The sequence below is a fragment of the Crinia signifera genome, chromosome 4 (assembly GCF_055691185.1).
Source record: "Crinia signifera chromosome 4, ASM5569118v1, whole genome shotgun sequence".
Classification (NCBI taxonomy): Eukaryota; Metazoa; Chordata; class Amphibia; order Anura; family Myobatrachidae; genus Crinia; species Crinia signifera.
Genome location: NC_139220.1, coordinates 3,419,383 through 3,438,139, shown reverse-complemented (window position 1 = coordinate 3,438,139; position 18,757 = coordinate 3,419,383). Strand labels below are relative to the sequence as shown.

General features: G+C 51.8%; 1 protein-coding gene across 2 annotated transcripts in view; it reads right to left on the bottom strand.

The window, feature by feature from the left end:
- Positions 1-245: 245 nt before the first annotated feature.
- Positions 246-18,757, bottom strand: part of LOC146073558 (solute carrier organic anion transporter family member 1C1-like) — an 88,236-nt gene continuing 69,724 nt past the window's right edge. For both annotated transcript variants that reach the window (XM_083180753.1, XM_083180755.1), the window contains 4 exons: positions 4,189-4,373; positions 3,371-3,435; positions 3,150-3,267; positions 246-1,740 (listed from right to left, as the gene is read on the bottom strand). In XM_083180753.1, coding sequence (XP_083036879.1) covers positions 1,524-1,740; positions 3,150-3,267; positions 3,371-3,435; positions 4,189-4,373 — 585 coding nt within the window. In that variant the 3' untranslated portion in view covers positions 246-1,523. The remainder of the gene's footprint in view (positions 1,741-3,149; positions 3,268-3,370; positions 3,436-4,188; positions 4,374-18,757) is intronic.

The window sequence follows — 18,757 nt, the reverse complement described above, 5'->3', positions numbered from 1 at the left end:
CGTAGTATGAGGGGGGATCGCCAGGAAACGATGATGAATGAGGTGGCAACCCTACGTGTACTGTTGCTGGTGACACCGTGTACTGTTATTGGAGCCTGATTCATGCTGCACTGCAGGTGGGGCAGATGTAACATGTGCAGAGAGAGTTCAACATTTTCATGTCAACCTTTTGTTTGTGTATATGATGACCTTGTGCATAAGGACAATTTACTAGTGAACAGTAAGTGTCATCCATCACACGGCCGCACGGTCTTCCATTCTGTGGGAGGTCCCAGAATATTTTACTTTTTATTCATATTTCCAAAACTTTTTTTTTTTAGTTGTTGCAAAATGACAGAAAATATGTGTCTATCGCTTATGACCTCATAGAAATAGAGACGGACCTGGGGTGGGGCATATAGTAAGGCTATTTCGCACTGTGCATCTCTTGCACTCACCGTGCCCGCGCCTGTCCGGAGGTGAATATGGCGGCAGATAAGTTCTGATGCTGACAGTTATCCGCATGGACCGCGCTGTGCCATAAGCCAAATATGAGGTGTGTCGCGGACATTTAATAGTCAGTGTGAAAGGGATTTTGGGATGCAGTTGGCAGCTACGTACAAAGCGTAACAAAACCGTGGTGAATGCTGAGCTGCAGATACCGGGACATGGATGCCCAGGACAGACGCCATAACTCAGAGCTATGAGCCGTGTTCGCTAACACTGCGCGGAATCCCTCTGTGGCTGCTCTTTGTTCTATGATATCCCTGGATGTATAAGGGAATGGCATACTGTCCAATCAATAGGCCGGAGGTTGCTACCTCGGGCCTCATTGAGGTCGAGGTTAATTCCCCTCTGGGAGAGCAGCCCTGTGCACAGAATGCCTGATGACAACTGTCCCTATAACCTGTGCTGTGCCTCCCCAATGATGTGCGCTACCCCCCATTGCAGACCCACTGCGCAGTGTTGCGCTATTTGATGAGCCAGAAGGACGCACTGTGTCAGTGACCTTTAAGACCGAGCACAGATTCATCCACCATCTTTTGACTAGGGATGGCCATCGACCATCAATGATTCCAAATCATCGATGGTTCATGGCCGATGTCGAATACTTTTGCCATCAATAGGGGAGTACCAGATGGTTTCCCCCCATCAATGGAACAGCAAAACGATGTTTTGCGTTTTTTTTCTTCCAAAGTGCCGGGACACTGAGCATAGCTCCGCCCCCCCGACACCTGCAAAGTCCCGCCCCACAGGCCAATAAATCAAACACAATGGATGACCATCGATACATAAAAATATCGATGGTCAGCCATTGCATAGTTTAGCACTATCGATGGCCAGTTGCAGAATTGCCATCGATGGCAACCGCAACAATGGCTATCCCTACATGTGACTCACTGTTATACATATATACATTATTATGGTACAGGAATATACAGGCGCCCAGGCGAGATGTCATACGATGATGACATCACACACACACATTCAGTATAATCGGAGCACAGTGTAACGACGACACGCTGCGTCCTGGGGTTCACGCACTAAATGAACGTTTCTTTCTCTATCTCTATAGCGGCGGTGTCCTTGTCCTCTTTGGTGGCATCATCTGGGGGCGCGTCTTTCTTCGTGGTGCCCGATTGCGGTGCCCCATTTTCTGGTGACTTCACAGAAAGCTGCTTCTTTACCATAAATATAAACCAGATAAAGAGAATAAATGAGGGGGCCTGGATCCCCACCATCAGGCCCAGGAAGGTGTTTCTGGGGAGAGAGAGGCATTGTCACAGATGAGTCTTAGTACATCACACTTGCTAATTGCGGCAAGCGAGGGTTTATAGCGCGCTGCACACAGATGCGGATACGTTGTGGTATATCGTACTCGCTAATTGCGGCAAGCGAGGGTTTATAGCGCGCTGCACACAGATGCGGATACATTGTGGTACATCGTACTCGCTAATTGCGGCAAGCGAGGGTTTATAGCGCGCTGCACACAGATGCGGATACATTGTGGTACATCGTACTCGCTAATTGCGGCAAGCGAGGGTTTATAGCGCGCTGCACACAGATGCGGATACATTGTGGTACATCGTACTCGCTAATTGCGGCAAGCGAGGGTTTATAGCGCGCTGCACACAGATGCGGATACATTGTGGTACATCGTACTCGCTAATTGCGGCAAGCGAGGGTTTATAGCGCGCTGCACACAGATGCGGATACATTGTGGTACATCGTACTCGCTAATTGCGGCAAGCGAGGGTTTATAGCGCGCTGCACACAGATGCGGATACATTGTGGTACATCGTACTCGCTAATTGCGGCAAGCGAGGGTTTATAGCGCGCTGCACACAGATGCGGATACATTGTGGTACATCGTACTCGCTAATTGCGGCAAGCGAGGGTTTATAGCGCGCTGCACACAGATGCGGATACGATGCGCAATATATGTAGTTCTCATTGGGCCCTGCGCTGGCGATTCCTCGCAGCTCTGTCACTGATAATGGTCGCTGATGTGCCAGCATTTGCAACCACGTCTGAATCAGACCCTTTGTGGGTAAAGTTAATGAGAATTCCGCATCTCCCCTAAAATGTGGTGTGACCCTGCAGCTGGACCACCTCGTGACCCCTAAAACGTGGCGTGACCCTGCAGCTGGACCACCTCGTGACCCCTAAAATGTGGCGTGACCCTGCAGCTGGACCACCTCGTGACCCCTAAAACGTGGCGTGACCCTGCAGCTGGACCACCTCGTGACCCCTAAAATGTGGCTTGACCCTGCAGCTGTATCACCTTGTGACCCCTAAAATGTGGCGTGACCCTGCAGCTAGGCCACCTCGTGACTCCTAAAATGTGGCGTGACCCTGCAGCTGGACCACCTTGTGACCCCTAAAATGTGGCGTGACCCTTGCGCTGGTACCATTGCCTGAGTCTCGGTCTCCGCTTCTGATTTTTAGTACATTTTGGTAATAATTATTATCTTATTGGCACCATATTTGGCGATGAGAAATATTGATTGTTAGGACCCAGCCCAGATCATTGGTAAATAAGCCCCTAAATCATCTTTGGGTCCAGCCCAGCGTTTTGGGACCATGTTCACGAGCCATCCCGTAGTCTGATACACCAGCACCACAGCGCCAGGTATCACCGTGGTTATCACTACCAGGGCCTCATTTACCTAAAGGAGATGGCGTCATACATCCGGCAGGCCCCTCTTCCGCCACATAGTTTGGTCCCCCATTTCAGGCATGTTCTGTCTATGAGAGCCCCAAAGTAGATGGGGGCCGGAATCCCAGCTGCAAAATAAACACAGAAGCATTTACAATGAGTATACAGGTTATTGAGGTCTCTATAATACCCAGTTACCCCCTATAGAGGTGCCCAGCGCCCCCCACTCACCGAGCATTCTCAGCAGTAACATATAGACGCCCACAGCCAGGGCCTTCAGTTCTGGGGTGACGCACCTACAGCACAGAGAAGAACAGGTCTGTATACAGTGTGTGTGTACATATGCAGAGTATATATACATTGTGTTCTGTATTCCACAACAAACTTGGGCAAAAGGTTTTCTGGGTGGAACACATTTTACCCCTTTCCACCCCATAGTATCCTTGCTTTATGGGTGGCTGCAAATAACTGTCGCAGTTTCCAGACCGCCCAGCAGGTCATGTGGTCCAGGTCAGAGTTCACCACCTGTCACAATAGTGCTGCCTTATGATTGGCTGGTGGAGGTTTGGCCACATAAACAGTTACACCAGCAAATCATTTGGTTTGTGATGTTCCCATCTCAGACAGCGCCATCATAGACCTATGTCGCAGAAGTCACCCTGATAGTAATATATAGATATGGGGTGAGATGGAAGGGTATACAGTATGTACTATTTACAGTCATGCATGAGGTTCGGAGTTTGAGTCCCATGTGCACAATTACTGATTTTAAGTAAAGTGAAATATAACTGAAAGATAAAGTACATATAAATGACACTACTACAGAGATGTACTAATACTAAGCATTGGAGGAAGATAAAGTACCAGCCAATCAGCTCCTAGCTGTAACATGACAGCCAGGAGCTGATTGGCTGCTGCTTTATCTCTCTCTAAAGCTTAGTATTAATGATAGCTACATGTATGAATAAGTATCTATCTGGGAGGAATTCTATAACGTAGCATCAGGGATCACAGATGGGACGCCAGACGCGGAGAAGCAGGACACTCACCAGAGGACCAGGACGTACGCTGCGGAGCCACCAAACGCGTACACCAGCGTGGAGATGGCTTGTGCTATTATATAATACAGGAACATTGTGTTACAGGTGTCATCTCTGGGGCACACGCCCAGCCTGGCCGAGGAATTCCTGGACGCCGTCCCTAAAAGTCCTACGCAGGAACAGTCCTGATACACCTGCCAAGCATGAAGCATGAATATATAAAGCATGAATATATAACGCATATACAGTATATATATATATATATATATATATATATATGTAGAAAGTGGTGCGACTTCTGCGCCTTCAGTGTTTAAAGCAGTTTACATGATGACAATCCTTCTTCATTTCTTATATACGCACTAGGTGATTAAGGCGCCCCCTTAATTTGTTAACGTTTGTATTGTGAGAAATATGGTTAGAATTGTATGAAAGATGGCCTGTATTGTAACTTGAGTTATAGGTGAAATGTGTTAAATAGAGAGCATATGATGTGGAAGGGGGTGTGTGTTGTTTTGTTTAATAAAAAAGCGGTTACAGAGTAAGATGTACATTGATAGTGTGGATGGTACAGTGACATTTGTGGGTGTGTGGGGGGGGGGGTGCTGTGTGTGCATGTTGTTGAGGTGTGTGCAATGGCGGATTCAGGGGGGGGGGCACCTGTCATTTATTTTGTAGCTGAGGACCAGGGCTTTCCAACGAGCCCAGCCCCGTGTCTCTAGCCCCCCGGGAACCGGAGATATCGACTGGCAAACCTGTAACGTTTTTTCCCAATAGGATAATATGGGACCCGTCAATTCCGACCCCCACCCGGTTCCGACGGCTGCCAGTTCCCGCCCTGGCATCACAGAAGCTTGTTGATTTCATTCAATTCCAAATCGCTGGGCCTTCAATATGATACCAGGATGGTCCATATCGGTCAATCGGTTCCAGAGATATTGTGTGTAAACCGATTTTTTTATTTTTGAAATGTAATTTCATGGCTGTTCATGTTCTTTGAGGGCAGATTACTCTGGAACCAAACGTTCCAGTTTCACTGGACCAAAATCATTCAAAGCCCACTCAAAAGTTCTTCAATATGATACTTGTCTCATGTAAATGGGTCTGTTGGTTCCGAAGATATAGCCGGTTAAATGATATAACTGGTTAAAGGGGGGGGGGGGGGTTTACTCTCCCCCTCACACCAGAAAATGCAGGGACTAGGCTGGTGTAAAAGGGGCAGGGCCGTCTTTTCGTATGGGCTTAATGGGCACTTGCCCAGGGGCCCCAAGTGTATAAGGGCCCTATTCTGATAGCTGAGGATCCCCTTTTTCCAGGGATACCAGGATTTTGAAAATCGGCCCTGCGGAACTGGAGATATCCAACTTCGAAGCAGCAGTCCGCATCTAACCTGTGAATTGCAATTCACAGTCATATTTCTCAGGTTCTCTCTGACTAGGGCCCCCATTTACCATTGATTGCATTTACAATGCGATCTGGGTGGAATATTACCACCCAATGCAATCATTTCGCCCCAATGTATTACCTGCTAGGCGCAGGGACAGAGCTCCAAAAAGAGCCCGTCCCTGCGATGCCTGGAGCCGGAAGCCGGGGGGTCTGCGCATGCGCGGTTACGCGCTGACACCCCCCCCCCCCGCGACCCTGCTGACCGGATGTGTAGCCATAGGCTACAATGGGCTATCACCATATCAGAATGGCGATAGCCCAGGGGTGCGAAGCCGGGCTGCCCGATGTTGATACATCAAGCAGCTTCGCATCCCCCATAGGTTTCTATGGGGGATGCAAAGCTGCTCGATGTATCAACATCGGGCAGCGCGGCCGGCGGCGCTGCAGGGGGGGATCGCAGCAGGGATCGGAGATTTCTGCCATGGTCCCCTGTGATACATTAGGGGGATATTTAATATTTGCGGTTAACCCCCGATAACGGGTGTTTTCGGAAATTTAGCAGCAAATATTGGTTGATAAATGTGACCCTTAGAGTTTTTCAGAGAGTATATTCCAAAAGCTGGGACTCTCCCCTTTCTGTCGACACTAGCGGCTTGTCTGTATCATGCCCAGAACCAGAGATATCAGCCTTCCAGCAGCCGGTCCCTGCTCCAGCTCCAAACGTCTGGTGTACAGTTTTATATTTTTGTCAATGGATTGCTCTGGCTCCTGATCTCTGATCCCCAAGTCCCCAGCACCTCCTGAAAGTTGGGACTCTAGGTTTTTATACTATTGAAGGCTAAGAAATCTATTTCCAGATAATGACTATATCTGCAGTCAAACATGCTGCCCATCCACCGGAAAATGACGAATATTAAGCCCACAACCCTCCCCTGCGTATAAAACACCCCCTACCTCCCTGGAAGTCATTTACAAGGGACCCTTCATTCAGCTCAGTGCCCCCTTCCACATGTTAAGGTGAGTACACATGGGTGCAATTTCATGTAAAATCGCTGGGAATATGGTCGCTGAGCGACCATATTGCCAGTGATTTGGAGCGCAGCTGGTGATAAATCGCCAGCTGCGCACTTCCGTGTGCACTGCCTAATGGTCACTGGTCGCAGGATCATGCTCCTGCGACCAGCGGCTTTCCCCGGTGATCGCTGTGCAGGGAGGTCAGCGCCGGGGAGATCAGCATTGATCTCCCCAGCCCCGTGCGGCTGCTCCCTCCCTCCTCCCATCAAAGTGACAGCAGCAGCGTCTGCTGCTGCTGCGCTCCCCCTCCGCCCCGTAGCAGTGTCTCCTTTTCATCGCTGATGAAAAGGAGACACTGAGCAATATGATTGCTGGGGATATTTTGCTAGCAATATATCCCCAGCAATCATATTACCCCGTGTGTACACAGCATTAGTGTTCACCCTCCCACCTCCTGTGCAGTAAAGTAGTAATTAGCAGAAGTTACTGCTCCAGGTCCTACATGTTGAGTGGAAGATAGAGCACCCCCTGCCACCCGTGGGACATCAAAGCTGCTGCTGATAGCACCCCCACCCCTAGGAGGGGAGAATGGGTAAGGGCCCCAGTGCATTGCTTTGCCCAGGGGCCCACACTGCTGTTAAGATGGCCCTGAAAAGGGGCCAACCTGGAAATGCATTTTCTGGTGTGAAAGGGGTATTATTTCAAATAGCTGGGACCTGCAGTGCTCTGAATACAGCCTAGCTCTGCCACTGTCAGTGGCTATCACTTCTGCCTGGCGGCGGCTGTCCCCCATTTACCACGAGCATGTATTCCCCCTTGGCAATGACCATGTAATCCCACATGGCAACGAGCATGGAACCTCTGGCAATGAGCATGTAGAAGCAGCACTTATGTAGCATAATTTTTAATAGGTGTGGCAGGCGCCCCTGGGAGCGACTAGGTGCAGCGTACCTGGGTCAGTTGACAGCTGCGCCTTGGAGTCTTCACGGCCCTTTACTCGCCGGAAACGCACCTGTGGCAGGGGATGGAACACCCCAAGCGAGGACCCACAAAGGAGCAAAACAACAATGACTGGCAGCAACAGATATTTATTAAGGAGAGAAAAAAACGATTTGGCTGCGCTTTTACTCAATTAAATAGATAAGCATACCATCACATTCACAGAAATAACTGAACATATAAACTCTCCTAAGTGGGGGCTGGCAACCAATGGCCAAGCCAGTCTGCTCTCAAAGGTCAGACGGCGCTGGTCATTAACCGCCCTACCTACGGTACCGTAGCAATAAGTAATCTCACATATAATAATAGCAAAACAGTGACAGACACGGCAATAAAAGACAAGTACAATGAGAAGTGTCTGAAAGACTGATATCACAAAAAAAATAACTACACTGCGTTAATGAATAACATCCACAAGATGGCACCCTACACCTTTTGTGAGGCAATTACCTTACACTTTCTGATGCCAGTCACTGTCCCTGAATTTACTAAAGGTCCCGCGACGGTGAATCCTCAAAAAGAAGGGAAGGCCTACTTTAGTGTGCACACTACTAAGGGGCTTGGGACACAACAACAATCCCTAAAAAGGGTACAGGCGAATTCCCGTTTTTTTGGGTAACTCCCTGCTGAGCAAGTGACCAACGGCTGCCAAGGGTGGTCCTGTGGTGCAGCCAGACCCTGAGGTTGAGGTCCGTGGCCCTGAAAGGGCTAACAGGGGCGATGGGGACAATAAGGTTGAGTATCCCCTGTACCTTCAATTATGGTGGGAGTATCAATCTCCCAGGGGGTAGGCGAGTACCAGTTGTCTGGGGTCCAGGGTTTAGAATGGCCGCTGTATGTTAGGCTGGGCGACGGTGGATAGGAGTGGCAGGGACCCTGGGTGGCCGGGGTAGAGAGAGCACAGTACCTGTGGGGCTGCTGCCGCTGCCGGCTCCTGCCGGTCACGATCAGGATGCACGCTGGCTGGACTCTTCCTCTTGGGCTGCTGCTGTCGCTGTCCCCTTCAGTACAAGGTGGCCTGGGTCTTGCTGGATCCTGCAGTCACTCTCCGTCTCCGGGCTGCACCGCGTCTTCTCCCGCTCCTGACTGGGGCTTCTCCTGTCAGTCACCGCTGCGTCTAGACGAGCCGCCGAGGTCCCGCGTCACACAGCTTCGCCGGGTCTTCTCTCAGCTAGTCTTCGGCCGCACGCTGCTGGACGCCCGCTGTCACTCCGGCTCCCGGTCTGCTGAACGCTGCCTCTGCACGCCGGCTCCCGCTGCGCGCTGCTCTGCTGGACAGGTCAGCCCTTCTCTCTTCCACGCTTCTTTTTTCCTGTTCTTCTGGCTTAACCCCTCAGGGCAGCCACACTCCTCCTCCTCTCCTTGGCGCGCTTCCAGCTGGCCAATCCCTGTGAGACCAGACTCCCTTCACGTGAAAGGGAGCTGGACACTCACGGGGACATGGATTAACCCCTTTCAGTGCCGGGGGTAGCTTAAAGGGCAGGCCACTGCAGTGGGCTGTCACACATCCCCCTGCTGGAACAATGCGTGTCCGCACGCAATAGAACGGGGACCGTGAGTCCAGAATAAAGTCTTTTCAAGGTTCCTTGTAAACAAGTAACAGTATACAAAAACAAATATACACATTCCATGAACAGGAGTAAAGTTATTCTCGGTAGCGCGAGGGCAGAACGCCCCTGGTGCGGCGCTCTGACCTCCTGACACCGATTACATCAGGTGCAATTTCAGCGTGAACAACCATTTCAGCATTTGGCACAGGATTTGGTTCTGCAACAATAGGTTCATCTACTGACAACTCTGGAGCGACGCTCCTGACCCTGAGATTGGGAACAGCATTTCCCAAGAACATTAGCAGATTGAACGGGTCATCACGTGGTATACCACCCCAGGGATCCCACTCCCCCGCCACAGGGCTCTCCATCTCCTGCCGGTCGGAGTCTTCTTCTGGGCTGGTGCACAGTTTCAGCTGGTCACGGGGTACAGTGGTGATTCGACCGTCTTTAGCCTGGACTTGGTAGGTGTATGACTCGCCTGATGGGACTGTCACGAGGGTGTATGGCGTATCTTCCCACCTTGCATCCAGCTTGCTGATCCGACGATTTTTCTTCTTCCACACCTTGTCGCCGACTTGTAGTGGTACGGGTCGAGCATCTGCATTGTAATTCCGTTCTTGACGGGCATGAACCACTTCCAGGTGTTTTGCAACAACCTGCCGGGCTGTCTCGATGCGGTGCCGGTGTTCTTGCACCCATTCGATGGATGGGAGACTGGGCTCGTCCAGTTCAGGGGCCAGTTCCATATCTTGAGGCAGCTTGCCCTGCCGCCCGAACATCAGAAAGAAGGGCGTGAACCCAGTTGAACAGTGCTCGGTGTTGTTGTATAAGTAGGCCAAGCCTGGAAGAAGGCGGGGCCACTGGGCCCGGTTCTCGGCAGAGAGGCTTCGCAGCATTCCAATCACGGTCTGATTGGCCCTCTCGCAGAGGCCGTTCCCCTGGGGATGATAGGCCGTGGTCCTCAGCTTCCGACATCCGTACAGGTGACACAATTCGTGGAAGAGCTGGGACTCGAACGCTGGGCCCTGGTCTGTCAAGATTCGGTCGGGGTATCCGTACTGGAGGACGAAATGTTTCATAAACAGCTCAGCTGTGATCCTAGCAGTCAGGTCACGAGCTGGGACCACTACCAGGAAATGGCTGTAATGGTCCACAATTGTGAGGGCGTACTGGAAACCGCTGGGGGTGGGTTCCAACTTGACGTGATCTAGTACTACAAGTTCACAGGGTCGGCTGCTTGGAATCGGGTGCAATGGATCCCTCTGGGACAATTCGACTGGGCGCTTCAAATTGCAGTTCACACAGTCCCGACACCACCTCTCAATGTCAGCACGCATCCCGACCCAGAAGTATCGCTTCCGCAAGGTGGCCTCTGTCTTCTGGGTGCCAAAGTGGCCAGACTGTCACATAGGCATTATGGTGTTTGGCATAACACATAATGGACATAATGGCGTGTAACTTATGAAGTGTATTGTGAAGTGTATTGTGAATTTTGGCTCAATCCGTGTGGTATTATGTAAATTTTGGCTCAATCCATGTGGCATTATGTGAATTTTGACACAATCCATGTGGCATTATTTGAATTTTTGCTCAATCCATGTGGCATTATGTCAATTTTGGCTCATTCCATTTGGCATCATGTGTAAGGGGCAAGTATAATGGGGTCTAGTGTTTTGTTGCATAATGTGTAGAAGTTGTATATGGTGTTGACACGCCCCCTGTTGAGTGGCCACACACCCTTTTCCGGAGCGCGCCTTTGGCGCGCACACAACTACATCCTTCACTTTTGTCGCCATGGTGGGCCTGCATACTTTATATGCCAGGGCCTATTTTTAATTCCATTCCCACCCTCTCCTGCTACTCTCTTAGCATGTACACTGGCACCACTAACACTGCCCCTCCCCCACCTAAACCCTCTTTTATCATGGTGCCCCCCCTGTCATTTTATCCTGGATCCGCCCCTGGGTGTATGTGTGTGTGTGCAATAGTATAGTAGGGTGTTTTTGAGTCAGCGGCTCCCCACTGGCGGAGGTCACGACACAGGAAAACAGGAGGCTGGGTAGTGATAGGGGTGTGTGGGCATAAGGGGGACTAAACAGGAGGGTGGAGGACACTGTGCAGCTTCTGCCAGTGGGTGAGGGTCCAGCGTGGCAGAACAGGAGTACAGGGTGGTGCCCCTGAGTCAGTGTCTCCTCCTACTGGGTGGTAGTTAGGGTGCATGAGAGCAGGAGGCTGGGCTATGAGGCATGATAGGGGCATGTGGGCAACACAGCGTCAGCGACTCCCCAGTGGTGGAAGTTACGGTTCAGGAGAGCAGGAAGTTGGGTAGTGATAGGGGTGTGTGGGCTTACGGGGGACTAAAGAGGAGGGTGGGGGACACTGTGCAGCTTCTGCCAGTGGGTGAGGGTCCAGCGTGGCAGCACAGGAGTACAGGACGGTGCCCCTGAGTCAGTGTCTCCTCCTACTGGGTGGGAGTTAGGGTGCATGAGAGCAGGAGGCTGGGTGGTAAAGCATGATCTAGGAGTGAAAAGGATCTAGGAGTCCAAATAGACAGAAAACTAGGATGTAGTGCCCATTGTAATGTAGCTACAAAAAAGGCCAACAAAATTCTGGCATGTATTAAGAGGGGAATGGAAACTAGGGACTCAAGGGTAATTATGCCACTATATAAAGCATTGGTGAGACCTCACCTAGAGTACGGAGTACAGTTCTGGGCCCCACACTATAAAAAGGACATCATAGAATTAGAAAAAGTCCAAGGGCGAGCAACAAAGCTTTATGCAGAAACAGGGATTATCTGCAGCGCTGGGTTAATGTGCAATTCTTTATATGGGGTTCGCAGGTTTTCAAAATTAACAGATTATTCCAGAAGTTTTTTCTTCTTTTACCCAAAAAACTTTTATTTATGAAGCCAATATATATGCAAAAAAACTTTTGCCAAAGATATAAGTAAAAAACTTTTCCCAATGATATGAATAAAAAATTGCAAAAAATACAAAATATAAAACACAGTATACAGTCTCGTTCCTTGCAGAAAAAAAGTTTTAAAATAGGCTCACCGGACCTCTCGGGGGCAGAATCTCCTACCACTTAGATGTTTCTCAGTGGGATTTCTTTAGCAGGATGAAATGCTGCTCCTTCACTGGTACTCTTCCCTTCAGGCTCCACACTGCCACTGTGGTGACCCTTCGGGTTTTCCCTGTGTTTGGATAAAGTATTCCCTCGTGTGTAGGAGATAGGGACAGGTAATCCTTAGAGCAAAAAGAACACACAGCCTGCGTTCCTCTCACCAGCCAGCACCTGCCTGCGCTCGCAGTCTGGCAGGGTCACCGGGATGCTGATCTTTAAATGTATGCTGTGGGGCTCCGATGTTATCTGGATATGTGGCACCCCAGCAGGGACTATGCGTGCTGGGTTGCTAGGCAACCGCAGCCCCGTGAAAACCCCGCGTCCAGGACCTAAGGGGTTACTCCTGGAGGCAGCGGAGGGCGCGAAACAGAACCCCCGGGTGACGGACAGAGCGGGGGAACCAGTAAAAAGGAGGGAGGCGGAGCTACAAGAGAGGTGCCGCCGGAGAGGAGGCTGGAAGGAGGACGGGGACCGAGAGACGTCGCAGCAGCAGCAGGGAAGAGCGTGTGAGACTGCGGGAGCTGAAGAAGTGTGTGTGCCGGAGGAGGGGAGAAGACCAGCGGCATGTACAGGGCAGAGCCTGAATGCCGGCCAAGGACCCGCTGACGCCGCAGCAGTAGAAGAAGAAGCCGTCGGGGAGAAGAAGCAGCCGACGGGGAGAGACCTCAATGCGGAGCAGGAGCAGCGCGGCGGAGTGAGGCAACGCTGCAGTAGCAGCGCCCTCACTAGCACGCTCTCCTGAAGAAGAGTGACCAGCAGCAGCCGTTCCAGGTGCCCAGAGACCCTATCGTGACGGGCAGGAGCCTGCGACTTGTTCCCGATGCCAGGTATCCTCTGCACCCCAGACCTGCCTCCCTTCCACTCCCTGCCGCCGACGCAGTATACCCTAGCGGGCACCCTCCTTTTTACCCTGCCCGGGTGCATCTGTTCTACCGAACTGACCATTTGACTGCCTCATCCCATGCCACCCCCAGCACCCCACTAGAAGGTACCAGTGGGTATGGAGCTTCCATCACAGCAAAGCCCTGGAGTACTGGGCACCAAGTGGGCATATAAAACAGAGTGAGGTTAGCCCTCTGGCCACCTATAATACTGAGGGGATCCGCACCAGTCCCGGTTAAACAGTGTGTTTACCCTCCACTTAAAAGGGGCCTCAGTAGAAAAGTTACTGCAAGTTGTAAAGACACTGCTGTCCCTGCTGTTACCCTGGCCTAATCCAAGGGAACCCGGTCATCTTGTGGCCAAAGTTCAGACTGCAAGGGGTTATTGCCTGATTTAATTAAAGTGTCCAGCATTCGCCTTTCAGCCCAGGACAGCATTCCGGTCCGCATCCCTAAGCGGGATTTCCCCAGGATGGTATTGATAAGATATATTTGACTGTCAAATTGTATGTTCCTCATCGCCCCGTTTTGTATGTATCAGATCCGTGTTGGGTTGTTAGCAAATGTGAATAGGTGGCTAGGCCCACACAGTTGCCAATATTGCCAAGTGGGGACATTATTCTCCCGTACCTAGTTGATGGTTTGCGGGAGGTGTGTTCCCACTCGCCAGTGACGCGGAGGAACCGCGGCGTATTTTAAAGGTAAATTGTTGATGTTCATGGACCTAGGACCCTGCTAGGCGGGTGTACGGTCAGTATTGTAGTGCTAGGCTGATTAGGCTGGTTACAGCCTTGAAATACTATGACAATGGTTTGTTTATTTCTTTACACTAAATAAAACACAAGCGGTTGTACCTGCTGAACGCCTTGCTTGAGTTCCTGGGGTGGTGTGTTCTCTACAGCCGACACGGCGAAGAACCGGTGTGGAACCAGGAGTATCCAGCGACTCAAGGTATTTATCTACCCCCACCCGCGGCGTATCACAATTGGCGTCAAACCGAACAGGATACGAGTCGGCTGAGAGGACAACCAAGCAGGGAAGATGGAGCAACAAGCTGCACAACCGGCGGTACAAGCACCGGCGCAACCAGCTGCGCCAGTGCAAGGCAGAGAGATACCAGCACCCGGGGATGAACAACAAGGACAAGCCGCCGCTGCACCAACCACCCAAATCACGCTCCCTTACTACTTCGGGGCATCATGGTTGCCCAGCTACAGCGGAGACAAAAAGAAGGCACCGGGAACCACATTTGCGGAGTTCAAGAGGGGAATGGAGTCAACATGCCTACTGTATACCCTGCAGGAACAACAGAAGATTCAGATCCTAATAGGACAACTGACCGGATCTGCCCTCCGTGAAGTGAGGTCATGGGCACCCGAACACAAGACGACGGTAGCACAGATACTAAAGAAGCTATCCGCCACCTTCGAGACGCGAAGCCTCCCAGAACTAAAATTGAAGTTTTACGGAAGAAAACAACGAGCGGGCGAGACGTTGAGGGACTATGCTCTCAGCCTACTAGAAATGAGTAAGGCAATACAAGCCCTCGACCCAGAAGAAATAAGGAATGTGGACGAGACACTAATAGTTCAGCTGATCGAAGGAGCCGGGCGAGAGAGCATACGGGCACCACTGAGACTGTTGCGAAGGCAGATGTCGGGTGCGACCTTCGCCGACTTCAAAGACGCCGCCATTGGGGTGGTCGGGACACAGGATGAAGCAGGAGAGGAGTACCCTGAATTACTAGGGTTTCACGAACAGCCGTACTCACGGAGAGCCTTCCCTACCAGCCCAGATGGGGCAAAGAAGAACAGAGACACAGCCATACGGGCCGCACAGAACGTACCGGACGACCAGTTCAAGGTTCTACAAAAGCAGATTGAGAACCTCACCGTCAGCATGGCAGATATGCAGGGGGAAATACGCCAGCGACCAGGAACACCGGGAGTAGACCCAGACACGGAGGAATGGTTGGCCCAGTACGTAGGACAATGCCCGAGGATCAAAGTGCTGATCAATGGGATAGAGACAGTGGCCATGATAGACACCGGGTCGCAAGTATCCATGATACAACTACCCACCCTCCAAAAATACTGGGGAAAAGAAGTACCATTTAGACCGCCCCCCACGCAAGTGAAAGTGGTCGCTGCCAACGGCCGAGAGGTCACCTGCAACGGGTACTGGGAGGCCGACCTGAAGATCGGACGAGCGCACTTACCCAAACAGGGGTATTTGGTGATCACCTGTGGAGAAGGAAAGGTTTCCCCCATCATCCTGGGTATGAACATCCTAAGAAATTGCCCTGAAGAGCTGATTTCGGCCCTAAAGCAGGAACTGGTTGACCAAGATCAGGCTGAGGAGGTAACCCTGCAGCACATCATCTGCGTCCAGAGGAGTCAGGTGGTGAAGAGAGCACTGGCCACACGGGTACGAGGAACTGTCAAGTGGTTTAACGGCCGAAGGGGATTTGGCTTCATTAACCGAAATGACACAAAAGATGATGTTTTTGTCCACCGGACGGCCATAAAGGGAAACCACCCGCAGAAGTTTCTACACGGTGTCGAAGATGGCGAGACGGTGGAATTCGATGTTGTAGAAGGAGAAAAGGGTGCTCAAGCGATAGACGTGACGGGCCCAGGTGGGGTACCAGTAAGAGGAAGCCGGTTTGATTCAGACAGGCGTCGTGCCCGCAGGCGCTTCCACCGGTGCCGAAGTGGGCGCTGCCACAGTAACGCCGATGCCCCCTCCCGCTTGCCTCTACACCCAGAGGGAGAGGTGGAGGATAACAGAGAGCAGATAGAGGCACCCGCTTTCACCAATCCAGTACCGTCCCGCTGGGAACCATGTGCACCCTGGGTGCAAGAACATCAGCCCAGGTTGACTAACACAAGAGCCTTGGGCGACCAAAAGTTGGCGCGAAGTAGAGACCGCCAGAAGATTCATCCTGACCAGAATGCCCACGCTGACCGCATACCTGTTGGTACCCCGGTGTTCAAAAGAAACAATCGTCGCAAGCGTAAGCTCGATGCGAAGTGGGAAGCGGACCCCTACGTGGTAGCAGAAAAACCACGGGATACAGCAGCAGCCTACGGCATCACCCAGCGCGTTGGCACCCACTCCCAGCGGATCAATCAGAGCAAGCCGTATCTGAGCCAAACTCCAGTAGATTCCAGACCGAATAGTGAAGAGAACCCCGAAAAGGAAGATCCCGTCACAAGGTGGCCCCAGGACCCGTGGGAACTGAGGCCGAATGTCGGTTGGTCCGTGCCACTCCTTCCGAAAATACCGCCGCAGACCGGTCCGAGGATCACTGAACCTGCTCCTGCGGCCGTTGGGATCGCGCCCCCTGGGACTGGAGCGAGGCGTTCAGTTAGGAGCACGCAAGGCGTGCTACCCCTGCGGTACAGGGAATAGGCATGCTGTACATAATGTCTGGCGTAATGATGTGCACTGTATATATTGTGTTAAGAACTGTAAATGATGACTTAGGTAGGTGGACCTCCTCTCCGAGGACAGTACACATTCGGGCCCAAATTCAAACCCAGAAGACTTTCTTCAGGAACATTTCTGTTACCTAGTTCGATGCCCGAGGACGAGCATCCTTAAAGTGGGTGGATATGTGGCACCCCAGCAGGGACTATGCGTGCTGGGTTGCTAGGCAACCGCAGCCCCGTGAAAACCCCGCGTCCAGGACCTAAGGGGTTACTCCTGGAGGCAGCGGAGGGCGCGAAACAGAACCCTCGGGTGACGGACAGAGCGGGGGAACCAGTAAAAAGGAGGGAGGCAGAGCTACAAGAGAGGTGCCGCCGGAGAGGAGGCTGGAAGGAGGACGGGGACCGAGAGACGTCGCAGCAGCAGCAGGGAAGCGCGGCGTGTGAGACTGCGGGAGCTGAAGAAGTGTGTGTGCCGGAGGAGGGGAGAAGACCAGCGGCATGTACAGGGCAGAGCCTGAATGCCGGCCAAGGACCCGCTGACGCCGCAGCAGTAGAAGAAGAAGCCGTCGGGGAGAAGAAGCAGCCGACGGGGAGAGACCTCAATGCGGAGCAGGAGCAGCGCGGCGGAGTGAGGCAACGCTGCAGTAGCAGCGCCCTCACTAGCACGCTCTCCTGAAGAAGAGTGACCAGCAGCAGCCGTTCCAGGTGCCCAGAGACCCTATCGTGACGGGCAGGAGCCTGCGACTTGTTCCCGATGCCAGGTATCCTCTGCACCCCAGACCTGCCTCCCTTCCACTCCCTGCCGCCGACGCAGTATACCCTAGCGGGCACCCTCCTTTTTACCCTGCCCGGGTGCATCTGTTCTACCGAACTGACCATTTGACTGCCTCATCCCATGCCACCCCCAGCACCCCACTAGAAGGTACCAGTGGGTATGGAGCTTCCATCACAGCAAAGCCCTGGAGTACTGGGCACCAAGTGGGCATATAAAACAGAGTGAGGTTAGCCCTCTGGCCACCTATAATACTGAGGGGATCCGCACCAGTCCCGGTTAAACAGTGTGTTTACCCTCCACTTAAAAGGGGCCTCAGTAGAAAAGTTACTGCAAGTTGTAAAGACACTGCTGTCCCTGCTGTTACCCTGGCCTAATCCAAGGGAACCCGGCCATCTTGTGGCCAAAGTTCAGACTGCAAGGGGTTATTGCCTGATTTAATTAAAGTGTCCAGCATTCGCCTTTTAGCCCAGGACAGCATTCCGGTCCGCATCCCTAAGCGGGATTTCCCCAGGATGGTATTGATAAGATATATTTGACTGTCAAATTGTATGTTCCTCATCGCCCCGTTTTGTATGCATCAGATCCGTGTTGGGTTGTTAGCAAATGTGAATAGGTGGCTAGGCCCACACAGTTGCCAATATTGCCAAGTGGGGACATTATTCTCCCGTACCTAGTTGATGGTTTGCGGGAGGTGTGTTCCCACTCGCCAGTGACGCGGAGGAACCGCGGCGTATTTTAAAGGTAAATTGTTGATGTTCATGGACCTAGGACCCTGCTAGGCGGGTGTACGGTCAGTATTGTAGTGCTAGGCTGATTAGGCTGGTTACAGCCTTGAAATACCATGACAATGGTTTGTTTATTTCTTTACACTAAATAAAACACAAGCGGTTGTACCTGCTGAACGCCTTGCTTGAGTTCCTGGGGTGGTGTGTTCTCTACAGCCGACACGGCGAAGAACCGGTGTGGAACCAGGAGTATCCAGCGACTCAAGGTATTTATCTACCCCCACCCGCGGCGTATCACAGATACCTCTCCCAGGCTTCACTTGAATGTATGTGAGCCTCTCGTGGTGCGATTGTATATACCCCGGTACTGCTCCCTTGTGTCTGGCGGCTTTTTACTTTTCTGTGAGCTCCAATCTCCAGCTGCTCATCTACTAGTTTCAACCTCTTGGGTCTTTCTCAAGATGCAGCATACATTTAGATTAAGCAAGGGCTGCCTAAGCCAGAGCGTACTTAAGAGGCTTACATTTTTTGGGTTGGCAGGAAAGGGTTAAAGACTGCTAGTGTGTTTAAAGTTTCAGTTTTGTTTAATTAGCCTTTGGGTGAACTGGAGGGGGGGGGGCGTGAGCTTAGGGAGAGGGGTATATATAGGCAGGTCCTTACAGGGGTACTTCCTCTTGCAGAA